This window comes from Hippopotamus amphibius, chromosome 8, assembly GCF_030028045.1.
Source record: "Hippopotamus amphibius kiboko isolate mHipAmp2 chromosome 8, mHipAmp2.hap2, whole genome shotgun sequence".
Lineage (NCBI taxonomy): Eukaryota > Metazoa > Chordata > Mammalia > Artiodactyla > Hippopotamidae > Hippopotamus > Hippopotamus amphibius.
Genome location: NC_080193.1, coordinates 8,255,989 through 8,272,939, shown reverse-complemented (window position 1 = coordinate 8,272,939; position 16,951 = coordinate 8,255,989). Strand labels below are relative to the sequence as shown.

The 16,951-nt window shown below is 49.8% G+C and overlaps 1 protein-coding gene across 5 annotated transcripts in view; it reads left to right on the top strand.

Moving 5' to 3' along the window:
• The window catches only part of KIAA1671 (KIAA1671 ortholog), a 186,227-nt gene that overhangs the window by 55,212 nt on the left and 114,064 nt on the right, over positions 1 to 16,951 (top strand). For all 5 annotated transcript variants that reach the window (XM_057745207.1, XM_057745209.1, XM_057745211.1 and 2 more), the window contains 2 exons: positions 2,379 to 2,466; positions 6,381 to 9,149. In XM_057745207.1, the coding sequence (XP_057601190.1) occupies positions 2,379 to 2,466; positions 6,381 to 9,149 (2,857 nt within the window). The remainder of the gene's footprint in view (positions 1 to 2,378; positions 2,467 to 6,380; positions 9,150 to 16,951) is intronic.

Here is a 16,951-nt window from a genome sequence, read left to right as displayed (position 1 = left end):
AAGGGTGCCAGGCTCCATGCTGAGCACCTTCACCCCATCTAGGTTTACCCACAGCCCCCAGAGGAATGGGCATGAGCTCCCATTTCTCAGATGAGGAAGCTGAGGTGTGGAGAGACAGGGCAGCTCGCCTGTGTGTGCCGGCAGCAGGGCCAGGAGCTTCATTTCCTTGTCCCTCCCCCTCTTTGCACTTTTCAGGGGGTGGTATCGTGCCTATTTCAGATTCGAAGGGGAAAGGTGAAGTACCATGAGGAAGTCAGGAGCCTGGTGCAGTTCCAGCTCAGCCTATCTCCGTAGCTAAGCTTTCCTTTCCTAAAGCCCAAGGACACTTAGTATACGGCCTAAACCTCCACGGATGGCCCAAGAAACGAAATCAGATGGGTCACGGGAACCTGGGCAGGTCGCTTCCCCACTTGAGCCTCGGTTTCTTCATCTCCAAAATAGAAATGATGCTAAGACTTGCAAAGATTCAGAGAGAGAATGCTGAGAATCGCTCGGCCCAGGGGAACCCTCAGTACGTGGTAGCTCCAAATGATGTGATTAATCCTGTAGGTTAATGATGATTTTCCAAGCTTGGCCTGGCCTCTGACATCTCTTGCTCCTTTGTTTTTCCACAGGGGGCTTCTCAGCCAGGACAGGGAGATGCCACCTGGGCATCCGCCAGCTCATTAATGACATGCATGCCGCTGACATACTTGGTCAGGGATGGAGCTTCCAGGGTGCGGGAGCTCTGGGCAGACTGCCCTCCCTGCCCTGGGAACCAGGGCAGCCAGCTCGGCCAGAATTAAACCATTGGCTCTCAGCATTTAGAATGACCTGAAAAAAAGAAATACCGATGCCTGGCCCCCACCCCCAGAGAATCTGATTCGGCTGGTCTGGGGAGGGGCCATATCTCGGGGGCTTTTAAAAGTTTCCCAAGTGATTTTTTTTTTTTTTTTTTGCTGTGCACGGGCTTTCTTTTTTTTAGTTGTGGTGAGCAAGGGCTACTCTTCGTTGTGGTACGCAGGCTCCTCATTGCCGTGGCTTCTCTTGTTGCGCAGCATGGGCTCTAGGTGCATGGGCTTCAGTAGTTGCAGCACATGGGCTCAATAGTTGTGGCTCATGGGCTCTAAAGCACAGTCTCAATAGTTGTGGCCCACGGGCTTAGTTGCTCTGAGGCATGTGGGATCTTCCTGGAGCAGGGATCGAACCCGTGTCCCCTGCACTAGCAGGCGGATTCTCAACCGCTGCGCTACCTAGGAAGCCCCCAAGTGATTTTCACGTGCAGCCAGGCTTGAGAAACCCTGAATTCAGAGAACAGAGAAAGGGGGGAGTTCCCTGGCAGTTCAGTGGTTAAGACTCTGTGCCTTCACTGCCGTGGCCCAGGTTCAATCCCTGGTCGGGGAACTAAAATCCCACAAGCCACGTGGCATGGAAAAAAAAGAAATAATAATAATAAAATAAACACAGAAAACAGAGAAAGTGGCACTCGTGTCGGGGACCTCACACACCTCCCCTCCCTGCATCCCCTGCAGTGTCTCAGGTTATTCCCATCTGACAGGTGGGGAAATGGAAGCTCCAGGTTTAGAAACAACGCAGGCACAGCCCCACTCCTCCCAGGAGGCAGATCTTGGACTGCTGCGTGTGGGCCGAGTTCAAGCAGTTTGATTTCTCTCACCTCCCTCTTCTCTGCAGCCTCCAGCCCTGAGCTAATCCTTTGGCCTCCACTCCAGAGAACTCTTCAAAGATGGAAGAAGTCTAGCTCCAGAATTCCCCTTTCTCCCTCTTCCCCTTTACAGTGGGCAAACAGGCCCAGAGAGGGATAATGACTGGGCCAAGGTCACCAGGAGAGGCAGAGGCAGGCCTGAGCCCCAACACATTCCCTGACTGCCCACTGCCCCCGAGTCCTGTGGTCAGCCCGTGGTGGGACTGCAACTATTAATTATCCCTCCTGGGGCATCTTCACTCTTCTCTAAACGCCCTCATGGTAGCTATTAGGGCCTTGGGTAGCCTCTTATCCACCCTACGAAAGATGTTGGGGAGGTGTTAATTATCCCCATTTTATAGATGAAGAGACAGAGGCTCTGGTGAGGTCACAAGCCTGACCCAAGCTCCCTCAGTGGGGAGGCAGGAGCCCTGGGACTAGCACCCAGGTCTCTTCACCCAAGCCTGGGGCTCCTGCTACCCCAGTGATGCTGTGCTTAAGGTAGGCCGTCTCCACCGGGCCCAAGAGGTTTGGCGACTGAAAAGGACGTGTCCCTTCTCGAAGGAAATCGGGCAGTGTTGCTTTGATGATCTCAGTGCTGATTTCACCCCTGGGTTTCTGAGCTAGTTATGGGGTGTGGGCTGAAGGGAGTCACAGCTGCTGGTCCCATACAAGTAACTTGGATTTCTTGTGCCAGGTTTTCAAGTGCCGCTTCATGCAACGAAGTCAAATACGAGAGGAGTTCTGAACTGAGCAGTGAGCTTCCTAAAGAACCAAGAGAAAAGGTAAGGAGCCGCTTGGCACTTCCATTTTTCCCAGTGGGTAGTTATACTTATTGGAAAAGAGGGCTTTTACGATCTCCAAGACCTAGGAAAGAATCAGAAACCTCTCATGACCATAGGAGACTTTTTCCTTTAGTGTTGGGACTTTTATTTAAAGCCCCTTCCGGTATGATGGGCTGTGATTCCCTGTCCTTTGGTGTTAAATACTGTTTGCAAATATAATCATCAGGCATTTATTTTATCTGTGCAACTAGGAAGCGAGACATGGCTTTCCTATGTAAGAATGTCTGCTTTGTTAAGAAATTAATAAAGGTATAAGATGTTAATAGAAACCCCCTCAATTTTCCCCCATTATGGTCCCTGCTCCTTTCCCCACCCTGATGTGTCATCTAGGAGAAGAAGGAGAAAACATTACCAGCAATTAAATTGCTTAAAAAGTATTTTCAGTTAGTCTGTTTAATTAAAAAAATAAAAGCTCATAAAATAACTGTTAGGTATAACAGGTTTATGGTTGATGCTTTCTGCAGTTTCAGTTTTCTTAAACAGCTTTATTGAGGTATCATTGAAATACAGTAAGTGGGACGTATTTAAAGCGTATAAGCAGGTGAGCTTTGACATCTGTGTACAGCTGTCGAAACTGTCATCACAGTAAAGACGCTGGACATTTCCAGCACACGCAAGTTTCTTGTTTGTCATCCCCCTGCCTGCCCCTTCCAACCCCCGAAGCAACCACTGATCTGCTTTCAGTTTTCTAGATTTATTATATAAATGGAACCAGGGCTCTTTTTCGGTCCGGCTTCCTTCACTCAGAATCGTTCCTTTGCGCCTCATCATGACGTCATGTGTATCAATAGCCCATGCCTTTTCATTGCCCAGTAGTGCTCCGTTGTATGGGTAGCCCAGCGTCGGAGCCCAGCACTGGCTTATCCACTCGGCCTTTGATGGGCATTTGGGTTGTTTCCAGCTTGGAGCCACTGCACACAGAGCTTCGGTGAACATCTATGGGCAACGCTTTGTAGGGACATCTATTTTCTTTTCTCTTGGGTAAATACCTAGGAGTGGAATGGCTGGATCGTACGGTTTCCCTGTTCAAGAAACGAATGCAGAGTTGTAAACACCAGAGCTCAGTTCCAAGCCTGTTTGAACCCCTCCCATCGTAAACCCCCAACAAAGGTGAGCTGCCTCTGAACGGCAGTGCCCACCACTCCTGGGGCGAGCCGTTTGCCCTGTGTTACTCCTCGGATCTTCTGAATCATTTCTTTAACAATGGTAAAGAGAGACTCCAATTTAGGCAAAGCCCCTCATATTCACATTAAAATAACCGTAGTGGCAGCAGCAGCAGGAACAGAAAGGGCTGCGTGATGCCAGGAGGGCAAAATGCTGATTGTCATTGACTCCAGGGGATGGGCGGAGGCGAACTGATTATTTTATTATTTACCTGTTCTTTTTTTTTTTTTTTTTTAATTATTTATTTATTATTTTTTGGGGGGTACACCAAGTTCAGTCATCTGTTTTTATACACATATCCCCATATTCCCTCCCTCCCTTGACTCCCCCCCACCCTCCCTCGAGTCCCCCCCACCCTCCCCGCCCCAGTCCTCTAAGGCATCTTCCATCCTCGAGTTGAACTCCCTTTGTTATACAACAACTTCCCACTGGCTATCTACTTTACAGTTGGTAGTATATTATTTACCTATTCTTTTCTTCACTTTTAATGACATTTATTGTTTTCTTTCTAGCGAATTTATTATCTTAATCTGTCATTTCGTGTATGTTTGAAAACTTTCAAAAAAAATGAGTTAATAAAGAAACCCTTGCTTTAAATATCATGAGATTTCATCTCTATAAATAGGCCTTTTTTAAAATTGTGGTAAAATACACATAACATAAAATATACCTTTTAAACTATTATATTTTTAAGAACAATAAATATTATTTTTAATTTAAAAAACAAACTGTATACACACACACACAAATGCACGGAGAAAGTTCTGGAAAGCTTTTCCAGGATCCAGTCTCCACTGATAACAGTTGTTATCCAGGAAGGGGTCTGGGATTTGAATATTTGAATGAGGGAATGGAAGGACTTGAGCTTTGTCTGCATTGTTTAGATTCCTGTACAATGAAAATGGATTCATGTATTACTTATGCAAAATTTATGTAATAAAATAGAAACAAAAATTTTAAATCGATATATTTTTTAAAGTCTTTAATGGCATTCCATCGTTTAAAGTAGAGATTGGCAAACTTATGGCCCAACCTGAATTATAACTATTTTGTAATAAACAATTTAGTGGCATTAAGCACATCCTCAAGATTGTGCAGCCGTCACCACTATCCTGTTCCAGGATTATTCAGACCCCCAAATGGAAACCCCTCACCCAGCCACTCCCCATCCCCCACCCAGTCACTCCCCATCCCCCATCTCCAGCCCCTGACAACCCAGAATCTACTTTCTGTCTCTATAGACTCGCCTATTCTGGATATTCCATGTAAGTGGAATCCTATGTGTGGCCTTTTGTGTCTGACTTCTTTCACTTTGCATTATGTTTTCAAGGTTCATCCATGTTGTAGCACGTATCAGTATTGCATTCTTTTTTTTATGGCTGAATAATATTCCATTGTGTGGATATACCACATTTTGTTTATCCTTTCATCCACTGATGGAGTTTCCGCCTTTTGGTGATGGTGAATAAGGCTGCTGTAGACATTGGTGTACAAGGTTTTGTCTGAACACCTGTTTTCCATTTCTTCGTGTGTGTACTCAGGAATGGAATTGGTGGGTCATAGGTTAAAATCTTTGTTTAACTTCTTTTTAATCCTGAAGTCTTTTTTTTTTTTAAGAGCCTTTATTTATTTATTTATTTATTTTGGCTGCACCATGTGGCATGTGGGATCTTAGTTCCCCATCCAGGGATCAAACCCAGGCCCCTGGCATTAGAAGCTCAGAGTCCTAATCACTGGACTGTCAGCGAATTCCCTTTAACTTCTTGAAGTAGACTTATTTATAACAAAAAATATTTTAAAATATGACTAAGTAATAACACATGCATATTATAAAAATCCAACAGAACTGAAGTGTGTGAAGTTAAAAGATGACGTTCTCATCCTCATTTCTTCTTCCTACCCTCACTCCCTCACTCACAGTTTGATATCTTTTTCTCCACTGTTTATCTACATGCGTATATGTACGTACACCTGCACACGTAGTTTTATAAATGGTATTTTATTATTATAAATATATAGTTCCTCGGTCTGCTTTTCTCCCACCCACACAACAAGGTTTTGAGTGTTCTTAGATATTAAGACATGGATCCCTTCCATGGATCCACGTGCCTGTGTGGTATTCAGTTGTTTGGATATGTCAAAATACAGTTAGCCAGCACCCTTCAGATGGCCATTTAGGTTGTTTCTGTGTTCTTTCGTTTCACAAATAGTGCTGTGTGAATTTTCGTGTTCACGGAGACTAATGCACATGGGCAAAGCAGGAATCTGGGAGGAAACTGGCCAGATAAAAGGAAATGAATGCCTTAAAATCATGACATATTCTGAACTGCCCAAGAGCCATGCCCATTTATCTTCTCACCAACAGTGCCCGAGAGGGCCCGTCTCCCCACATCCTCGCTCACTGTGGCTATGTTCAGCCTGTAAGGTTTTACAGTGTCTCACCGCTGTGATGTTTTAAAAGCAGCCATTTCAATCACTTCAATCTCTTCCTTTCCATTTCAACCCTCCCCGCCTTTTCTTTGGCCGCACAGTGCAGCTTGTGGGATCTTAGTTCCCTGACCAGGGTTCAACCCACCCCCCACCCCCCACAAGCCCTGGCAGTGGACCCTCAGGGTCCTAACCACTGAACCACCAGGGAATTCCCTCCATTTCAAACCCTTCAACTTAAATTGGACTTTTTTTTCCCCCAGCAAAAGGAAGGGCATGGTGTGGACGGATCATCTGTCCCAAGAAGCCCCTGGAAGCCTGGGACGCCCCGGGAGACATCCAGGCAGACAGAGCGGAAAGACAGTTCAGACCAAGTCCCCAGAAGCGGTCGGGGTGAAAGCGCAGTGGGGGCTCTGAGCCCTTCCGACGGCACCCCGGATGACGACGGAAGCTTCCAGACTGTGTGGGCCACGGTGTTCGAACATCACGTGGAGAGGCACACGGTGGTGGACCCGTCAGGACGCTGTCTCCCGGCCACGACCCACAAGGACACAGCTGACGTCCTGGAGCTCAGATCCAGGTTCGCTGGGTCGAGAAGCTCGCTCCCGCAAACCGCATACCTGAAGAAAGAGTGGCTGCAAACTCCCGCCCCAGAGACGTCCGGACGGACCACCTTCTCCAGCGGCGAGCCCGCACAGCACCGCGGCTCTTCGCTCCTGGGAAGACGCCTCGTGGGCGAACAGTGCAGTCATAACCCCGCCCTCAAGCTCTCGGAAGCCCCGCCCACATCCGAGAGGGTGGAGCCCAGGTACGACGTGGTGCACGCGGGCGGGGAGCGGGCGCACAGCGAGGCTGTCCCCGCGGCGCCCGAGGAGAAGGCCGTGACGCTCCGCAGCAGGCGGTCTCGGCTCTCGCTGTCCCAGGAGGTCACCCCCGCCGGGACCCCTGCTGACCCCGAGCGCAGCCTGGAAGGCCAGGTGGGGTCCGTCCAAAGGGCCAGTTTGATCTGGGAGGCTCGAGGGATGCGTGAGGTCAGTGGGCCAAGGCCCGAGATCCCCCGAGAGCCAAAGGACACGTCTGGAGGCAGTTGCCCGTCACCCAGATGGACGGGCGGGGTGGCCGTGAGCTGGCAGCAAGCCGCCGTGGGGGGCGGTGAAGAGAGAGGTTCAGAACTGAGCCCCGAGGCTGCCTCTGCGAGGACTGTCCAGGCTGCCATCCAGGAGTCCCAACACCAGGGGACCGAAGGGGCTGGAGTCAAGCCGGGAGTAAGGGGTCACCCCCAGGGGGCCCCTCTGGAGCCTCTCTGCAGGGCCTCTGACTTCCGAGCGCGGCCACACGCGGACGTGCTGGTGCAGAAGGGGCCCCTCGGCGTGCCTGGTGGCCAGGGCGGAGCGAGGCCGGCCCGGGCCCCGGAGCCCGAAGCCAGGATGCGGAAGGCGGGCCCCAGCGACCAGAGGATGGAGAGGTGGAGGCGGCGAACATTACCCCACGACGTGAAGTTCGATGAATTCAGGTTCCTGGCCCCAGAGCACTCTTCGGAGGCAGAGCAGAGACGGACAGATTATTTGAGCCCCACCGCAGGTGCCTTAGGAAAACCCCAACTACCCCACAGTGGCGAGGAGACCCAGCAGGGGAACCCAGGTGTGTCACAGGTTCTTCCGGCGGCAAAGCAAGGGTCGTCTGTGGAATCCAAGGTGACCTTTTTTGCAGTGACGTATCAGATTCCTGACACTCAAAAAGCAAGGAGCATTGTAAGGCCTGGGCCCGAAAACTTGATGGAACATTCTAGAAAAATAGCCCCACCTCTATCCCCTCATCCTTTATCATCTGCCTTGGTTTCTCTGAACCGTGAAGAGCTGCTGGAGACCGTGGGCAGTAAAAACTGGGCTCCGGGCAGAGAGCAGGAAAACGCAGGCTTTCCGAAGACTTTGAGGCCAACAGATCTGTCTCTTGGGGAAAGGATTCTGGGGCCTCCCAGTGAGAGAATCTCCGATGCCGACGTTTTATGGGTTCGTCGGGGACCGGAAGACGGCATCGGTTTTCACAACGACTGGAAGGACGGCGGGAACAAGACGTCCCCCTGCGGTGCTCCCAAAACGCCCCCAGATTTCAAAAGTCACCCGAAAGCCGCCGATCTCCTGGTCAGAAGGAAGACGGAGGTGGTCAGCGAGACATTCCCAGGTAAAATCAAGGACGGCTACAGGTCCAGCGTCCTCGACATTGACGCCCTGATGGCCGAGTATCAGAGGCAGCCAGCTGGAGGCTCCGGGGAGGCCCAGGAACAGTCGGGAGGTCTGCCCGCAGAGTCCAAGAGCTTGAATCCCGAGAGGCCCGGCCAGCAAGGCGAGGTGGATTGGAGACGGAGGAGCCTGAAGGAGGGCCCTGACACCGAGGGTCCCTGGAAACAAGCCAGTTTTGCTGAAACAAACTCCAGTTCCACCCCCGGCTCAGGCAAGCATCTAGCAGAGACCCCGGGGGCAGCCATGAACAGCAGGGTCAGCCCTCCTCTCTGGGCTCTGCCGCAATCAGCTCCTCCTGAGAAAAATTCAGGGGTCTCTTCTGGCCCCGCGGGTCCCAGGAAAAAAGGCTCGGGGATCACTGAGGATGAAAAAAAAGCCTTTACTAGTAAACATCACAGTGCAAAGTGCCAACATCCCCCGGCTGAGTCAAAGCCTACCACTGCCTGGGAGGATCCGGGCAGTTGGGCCAGCATACCACCCAAGTCTTCCCCCGCTGACCAGAAGAAAGGGACCCCAAGGAAGTCCCGAGGGAGTGGAGAGGAGGGCAGTGTGGCCCAATGGCGCGACCACCCACCGGAGTGTGGAAGGTCACCACTGGATGTCAAGAGGGCCTGTTCGGAGAAAGGCCCCCCTCTCAGAATCCGAGAGGGCCTGTCCCTCATGCAGGAAGCCAGAGAGAGGAGGCAAGAGCAGCCCAAAGGGAGGCCCAGCCTCCCAAGGGAGAGTTCGGAGGCCAAAGACATCAAGACAGGGCTCTGTCGGCAGCAGTCGGGGAATCGAGACAGTCAAAAGGTGAGTACAAAGTCTGTGGCAGTTTTGTCAAACGTTGATTAAACATGCAGGCCAGGGATCTCAAACTCAGAACCTACGTGGTTAGGCCAGGTGGGTATGGGAATGAGTGGAGTCAGGCTGGGTGTGAGACGCTAGGGAGGGGAGGGCTTGTGGCAGATGGAGGGCTCATGCCTTACCTGAAAGGGGCACCCACTGCGCAGTCCCAGCTGGTTCTCGACAGGTGAGGAAGGAGGTCCTGGGATGCCAGGTCTGATTTCTTGAGAGAATCTGAAAGATCCAGATGTTTGTCTGTAATCCCCTCCCCCCATCATGAAATGAGGACAGCGTACTAAAAAAATGCTATTTAGTCTCAACGAAACTTGCCCACTGGCTCTCTACAGCCCTTGTGGGCTGCCAGTGTGAAACCCCTGGCCTAGAATGGTAACGACAGGTATCATTTATTGAGCACCTGCTCTTTTCCAGTATGTTGCATCAGGTACATCGTTGTGTCCCCAGAATCCAGCATCGTGCTTGACGTCTCGTGAACTTTCAAGAAATATTTGTTGAATGAGCGAATGAGCGATCTCACGTGAGCCTCAGGACAATCCACAACAGATAGATTGTCGTGGTTTGGGTTTCTACAGAAGCAGCCCCCTGCATTCTCACCAGAGACCCCTGGGAAGCAGCACAGGTCACCTCTGAGTGGTCCCGTCCAAGGGGCAAGGGACCTGGAGTATTTGTTTCGTAATTCCCCTCTGTCCTTGCCTGAGGCTGTGTCTGGGGCTTTTAACATTCAGACTCCTCTAACCCGGCTGGTGTCATGCTCAGTGGTGGAGAGGAGAATCCTCACGCAGCATTGACGTGTGCTTGAGTGTCAGGCAGGGCGTCCACAACATCTGCTGCAGTATGATCACCTTATTCAGATGGGAAAATCTGAGGCTCAGAGAGGTTCAGTAAGTTATCCCAAGTCACACAGCACCAAGTGGCATAGCCAGTGTCTGCACCTAGGTCTGGCCTGATACCCAAGCTTTCGGTGGAATGAGGGATCTTGAAGATGGGGAAGAGGCATGGGGTCAGCCCTCAGGAAGCTTTCGATCTCTGTGCAGAGATGGGATACAGTGATCACTGGGCAGGAAGGGATATGGTGCAGAGTGAGGCGCTGCTGGACAAGAGGCCCAGAGAGACGTCCCAGAGGAGGCCCTGGCCCGAGCCCACGCTTGAGGGATGGACATGACTTTGGGTGGGCTGGTTAGAGGAGGTGAGGGCATTCTCGCTAGGAACACAGTATGGACAAAGGTTCAGAGGTGGGGAAAATATGGCATGCCCTAGGGGCAGTGTGGAAACTGACTTATGGCCCCTCTGCGTCACCTCCCATCCAACCTAGAAATTTATTTATTTATTGGCTGCATTGGGTCTTCTTTGCTGTGCGCGGGCTCTCTCTAGTTGTGGCGAGCCGGGGGTACTCTTTGCTGCGGTGCACAGGCTTCTCATTGCTGTGGCTTCTCTTGTGGCGGAGCACGGGCTCTAGGTGCGCATGCTTCAGTAGTTGTGGCACGTGGGCTTTGTAGTTGTGGCTTATGGGCTCTAGAGCACAGGCTCAGTAGTTGTGGCGCACGGGCTTAGTTGCTCCATGGCATGTGGGATCTTCCCAGACCAGGGCTTGAACCCGTGTTCCCTGCATTGGCAGGCAGATTCTTAACCACCGTGCCGCCAGGGAAGTCCCCCCATCCAACCTAGAGAGGGATGTTGTGGAAATTAAGTGATAGGAGAATTCACCCAGGGTTTGGAGTGGGTAAGTGATGGAAGGGGGCTTTGAACCCACGCCTCTTCCGATGACCACCTTCAGGATTGTGTCGGCATCTCCGCTCTGCTGCTCACTGGCTCCACTGTGTGCAGAGCAGGTGCTTGGCCCCCCTGAGCCTCAGTTTCCCCCCCGGAGTTAGGAGTTAATGGGGATTCCTTCCTGGAGGCTGCGACCAGGCAGAGAGGAGGTGAAGCAGCCAGCATGGGCCTGGCAAGCAGTGGGCTCCGCAGATGCACCTCGGAGAAGGGTTTCACCTCTCCCACCCCCTCCAGGCTGTTGTCGTGGGGACTCTGGAGAGGGAAGGGGCAGTGGAAATGTGACACTTCATTTGTGTGCTAGCGCCTGGCTCGGGGGCCCGCGGGAGCGGGAGTCTCCAGGCCTTGTGGAGGGGCCCCCGGCCCGGCCTTGGACGCCGGCCCGGGGTGCCGGGGCCCCAGGAGTGCTTGTTGTCAGGGGATCTGTTTTCTCACCAAGGGGACTGGGAAGCCTTGGACCAGCTCCCCGTTTCTCTGCTGCCCAAGGATCTTTGGTTTTTGACCTTTAAAAAATAAATAAGAGCAAAACAGAAGTACAAAATGTTGGTTTTTGAAAATTCAAACCTTACAAGAGTGTATAACGGGTATAGAAAAATGTGCTCCCTGGACCCCTTTCCCTTTCCCAGCCCCAGGTGCAGCCACTGTTAATGGTTTCTAATCTCCCGGGGGACGTTCCTACAGTCTGGAGTGGCTTACGCATAGTACATGCATTGATTTATAATTGTTGTATTTTTTCTTGTTGCAAAAGTAGCGAATGCTGGGACAAAATTTAAAATGTTTTAGAAGCATATAGTTTAGGGTGGAAAGCTCCCCCACATGAGGAGTCTGGTGCCCTTGGACCCTCCCCTCCAGGCCTGTTGGTGGTTCTCAGCCATGGGCAGCTTTGCTTCCAGGGTGCCTTTGGCAAAGTTCGAGACGTTTTTTGTTGTCACAACCAGGGAAGAGTTTGCTCTTGGCATCTCGCGGGTGGAGACCAGGGATGCCTCACAACATCCTACAGTGCACAGGACGGCCCCCAACGCAGAGAACTGTGCAGCCCCACGTGTACGTAGTTCCGAGGCTGAGGGACCCTGGTGCAGACACAGGTCGCTAAGTGCACACTGTTTTATGGAGACATGGCAGCATTCTACAGAAAATCTCACAACTGGCTTTTTTTTTTTTTCACGTATTTAAAAAATTAAAAATTTTTGTGCAATTTTTAAAGGTTACTTTCCATTTACACTTATTACAAAATATTGGCTTTATTCGCCATGTTGTACAATACATCCTTGAGCCTGTCTTACACCCAATAGTTTGTACCTCCCCTCGCTCACCCTTATGTTGCGGCCCCCGCCTCCCCGCACTGGTAACCACTAGTTTGTTCTCTATATCTGTGAGTCTCCTTTTTTTAAAAATTATATTCACTGTTTTTTTTTTTAGATTCCACATATACATGATATCATACAGTATGTGCCTTTCTCTGAGTTATTTCACTTAGCATAATGCCCTCTGGATCCATCCAGGCTGTGGCACATGGCAAAACGTCGTTCCTTTTAATGGCTGAATAATATTCTATTGTGTATACACACACACACACGCAAACCACATCTTCTTTACCCATTCATCTGCTGATGGACATTTAGGTTGCTTGCATACCTTGGCAGTTGTAAATAATGCTGCTATGAACATTGGGGTCCATGGACCTTTTCGAGTTAGTGTTTTTGTTTTTTCTTTTCAGATAGACACCCAGATAACTCACTGTTTAAAAATTTAATGGTGAAAAAACAGAGCATGTGTAATCACCTTATTATTGTTAATGGTTGGAAAGTATTTTATTGTGTGACTGAGCCCAGACTCCTGTGGGTGGACATTTGGGTTGATTTGAATCCTAGAGCTGCATCGAGCACCTTGAGGTGCATCTCTGCTTCTTTGGGTGAGGATTCCTTGATCAACAGCCAGCTCTGCTCACGTGCCCCACATGGGGTATGATTGCGATTAAAGTGATTCCTCCCTCCCTCCTTTCCTCTCTTCCTCTCACTCTCTCTCTTTTTCTTTTTCACTTGACATTTATCAGAACTTTGTCCCAGGCCCAATGATCGTATTTCATTTCATCAAATGATTTATTTTTGTTTCAAGAGAGTGTATTTCCGCATGGCTCCAAAAATACTTATAAAGTAAAAATTCCCCCAGACCTCTCTCCGTCCTCCCGTTCCTCCTCATCCCGTAACCGTGTTATTTTCTGCCCAAATTCTTTTAGAGTTGCTTTCCAAAAATACAAGCAAATGTGAATACATAAGTCTTGTGTTCACCTCCCTTTTCCATAAAAGAGAGTATTCTCTACAAGTGGTTGAAACTTTGGTTGCCTGTGGGAGTCACCCAGGGGGCCTGAAGAGAGAGTGGTGCGGTGCGGGTGTGGCCTGCCTTTGTTAGTTTTAAAAGCTCCCCTGGGCATTCTTGGGTAGAGGGTCACTGCCGAACCCACAGATCTGCCACCTGCTTTTTTTTTATTCATATAAAGCATCTTCGAGAGCGTTTGCATTTAGTCCACAGAGAATGTGTGAGTCCTCATTATTTTTGACTGCTGCATAACAGAAGTAGATGATATTTCCCAACTTTTCCTATTTATAAACCACGCATGTGCAGGTGTTCCTGTGGGTTCAGAATGGCAATTGCCAGTCCACGGGGAAGGGACTGTGATTTTGCAGGATCATGCCAGCATGCCCAGCAGTGGAGCTGTACCAGTTCACATCCTCCCCAGCGATGCCAGGGGCCCGTCTCCCCTCAGCCTTGCCAGCCAGCTGGGTCATCTGACTTCTGGAGCTCATGCTTGCAATGAGAGCCTCTCATCTTGTCACTTGCATGTGAGGCCATTTGTATTTCCTTCCTGTCACCTGCTGGCTTAACTTCCGCCACTTTTCTTTTGGAAAAAGAGCTCTTTATTAGGAAGATGAACCTTTTGTACTTTCATGATTTGACTTCCTGCTGGGAACAGCCCTAGACTGCAGATGGGGCAGACCTGGCATTGGGCAGACCTAGCTTTGTGACTCACCAGCTTTGTGACTCCCTGGGCACCTTGCCAGAGCTCTCTGAGCCTCAGTTTCCTCACCTGTGGAATGGGAATCCTGCTTGCCTCATGGACTTGCTGAGGATTTATCACAAAGTAACATGTAGTCAAGTGCCTGGCCCAGGGCCTGATGTGAAGAAGGTTTTTGGAAATCGGAGGGTTGCACTTAGGGTCAGCCTTCAAACCTCCACTCATCGAATAAGTGTACGAATCCAGTGTCAGGCCCTGTTCTGGGCACCAGGGTTGCTGGGAGGGCCCAGTCCGCTGTGTCAGGCCGTGCCGTCCAACGTGGCAGCCACTAGCCACGTGTGGTTCTTTCGGTTTAAATTAGTTTAAATTAAGTAAGACCCAAAATTCAGTTTATCAGTCGCGCTAGACACATCCAAGTGCTCAAGAGCCACAAGTGGTCCACGGTCGTGGTATTTATTGCTCCGCCCAGCTGGAGAACATCACCGTAATCACAGAGTGTCCTAGCAGACAGCACTGGTCCAGATGGGCAAGCAGAGTGAGTGAGTGGGGTCATTCAGAGAGTGTAAGTCCTGGGGAGAGAGAGTAACCTCCCTGTCACCCCCTTTTCCTCAGGGGGTGGGCTTGTGGGAAGGGACTTGACAGGTGTCATGTGAGTGATGGGAGAGCCCCAGGCAGGCCAGGATCTGCGGGGAGGAGGCAGAAGCAGCAATTGAAGATGCCCCAGCACAGGGATGAGCTGGCCCCTTGGATGCTGAAAAGACCCCAGTGGGCCCTGGGGCACTGCCTCCAGCTGCGCTGGGGAGGTGAGGAGGGGCCAGAGCATAAGGGAGCCAGCAAGGAGTTCTCAGCGCTGCTGCCATGATCTGTGTCTCGGAGAGACCCCTGGCTGCCCTCTGGGTGAGGGTGGAAGCAGGGAGGCCAGTGAGGAGGCTGCCGTGGTCCTCAGACAGGTGACAGGGCTTGCACCAGGGTGGTGGCCCTGGAGGGCTTAGCAACATTTTTTGAGAGGGTGATAATAGCTTTATTGGGATATAATTCATGGCCCATGCAATTCACCCATTTAAAGTGTACAGTTAATTCAGTGGCTTTTAGTGTATTCACAGCGTTCTGCAACCATCATTGCGTTCAGTTTTAAATATCTTCATCACCCCCCAGGAAGCTCTGTACACTCGGACCAGTCACTTCCTGTTCTAATACCCTTCAGTCCCGGACAACCATTCATCTACCTTCTGTCTCTATAGATTTGCCTATTCTGGACATTTCATATAAATGAAGTCACGCAAAGTGGTCCTTTGTGACTGACCTCTTTCACGTAGCATAATGTTTTCAAGGTCCATTCATATTGTGGCATGTATCAGTAGTTCGTTCCTTTTTACGACTGAATAATATTCTGCAGTATAGACGCACCCTGTTTTATTTATCCATTCATTGGTGATGGGCATTTGGTTTCCTTCCACTCTGGCTATTATGGAGGAAGGTGCTGTGAACATTTATGTACAAGTTTTTGTAGCTTTCATTTCTTTGGTTATATACCTGGGAGTAGCATTGCTGGGTCATATGGTAATAACGCCAGGTTTCACCTTTGAGGGGCTGTCATACTGTTTTCCAAAGCAGCTGCACCATTTTGCATTCCCACCAGCCGTGCGTGAGGGTTCAAATTTTTCTGCATCCTAATCAACATTTGCTATCATCTGTCTTTTTGGTTCTAGCCATCCTAGTGGGTGTGAAGTAGTATCTCATGGTGGTTTTTTTTAATTGAGACATAAATGACATGTAACATTATATTAGTTTCCGATGTACAACATGAGTCAATATCTGTATATATTGCAAAATAATCGTGGTTTTGATTTGCATTTCCTGTTGAGGATCTTTTAACATGCTTATTGGCCATCTGTGTACCTGTTTGGAATAATGTCTATTCAGATCCTTTGTCCATTTTTAAATTCGTTTGTTGTTTTATTACTGAGTTGTCATTATTCTTTGTACATTCTGGATACCAGTGTCTTATCAGACATAATGATTTGCAGGAACGTTCTCCCATTCTGTGGGTTGTCTTTTCACTTTATTAATGATGCCCTTTGAAGCACCAAAGTCTTTCATTTCGATGTAGTCCAATTTATTTTTCTTCTTGTTGCTTGAGCTTCTGGTGTCCTATCTGAGAAACCCTTGCCTAATCCATGAAGGTCATGAAGATAAACCTATATTTTCTTCTAAGAGTTTTCTTCTTTTGGCTCCGACATTTAGGTCTTTGATCTATTTTGAGTCAATTTTGGTATATGATATGAGGTTTGTAGCATGTGTTGAAGGCAGAGTGTCAGCTTTGCCTGGGATGGGATGGAGAGAAAGAGGAGATAGAGGACAAGCTGAGGGTCCTGGCCTGCCCAGCTGGTGACGGGCAAGGCAGGGAGGAGTGATTGGAGGGGAGGAATTGAGGGGCCTCTTTTGGCCAGGTGAGGTCTCAGGCCAGTGTGAGCAGTGAGTAGAGATGGTTTAAGTGGGCAGTGGGATCTGCAAGTCTGGAGCCCCAACACGGAGAGACAGAATCCAGATGGGATTTATTTAAGCCATGGGGTATGATGAGAAATCCCCGAGGCAATGATGTATGTAGCAGGAGAAGAGAGGTTGTGTGCCTGGCCTGGGTCACACTTTTACATGTCCCTCTGAGATGCAGGGAGGCTGAGGTCAGAGGAGAACCAGAGTGTCTCTCATAAGACATCAAAAAAGAGGCCATGAGGCAAGGGATCAGGAATCCAGCCTTGCTCTTCACTCGTGCTGTGTGTTCTTAAGCAGATGCCTTCCCTCTCTGGGCCTTTCTTTCCTTGTCTGTGCAGGGACAGTGTGAGGTATGTAAAACCCACATTCTAGAGTCCCGTGTTTACTGGCCTGTGGATGTTTTCCCCATATATAAAAATGACAGGATTCACACTAGCATACCTAGTCCCATTGTGTTCATGTACCATTTCTCTCTGTC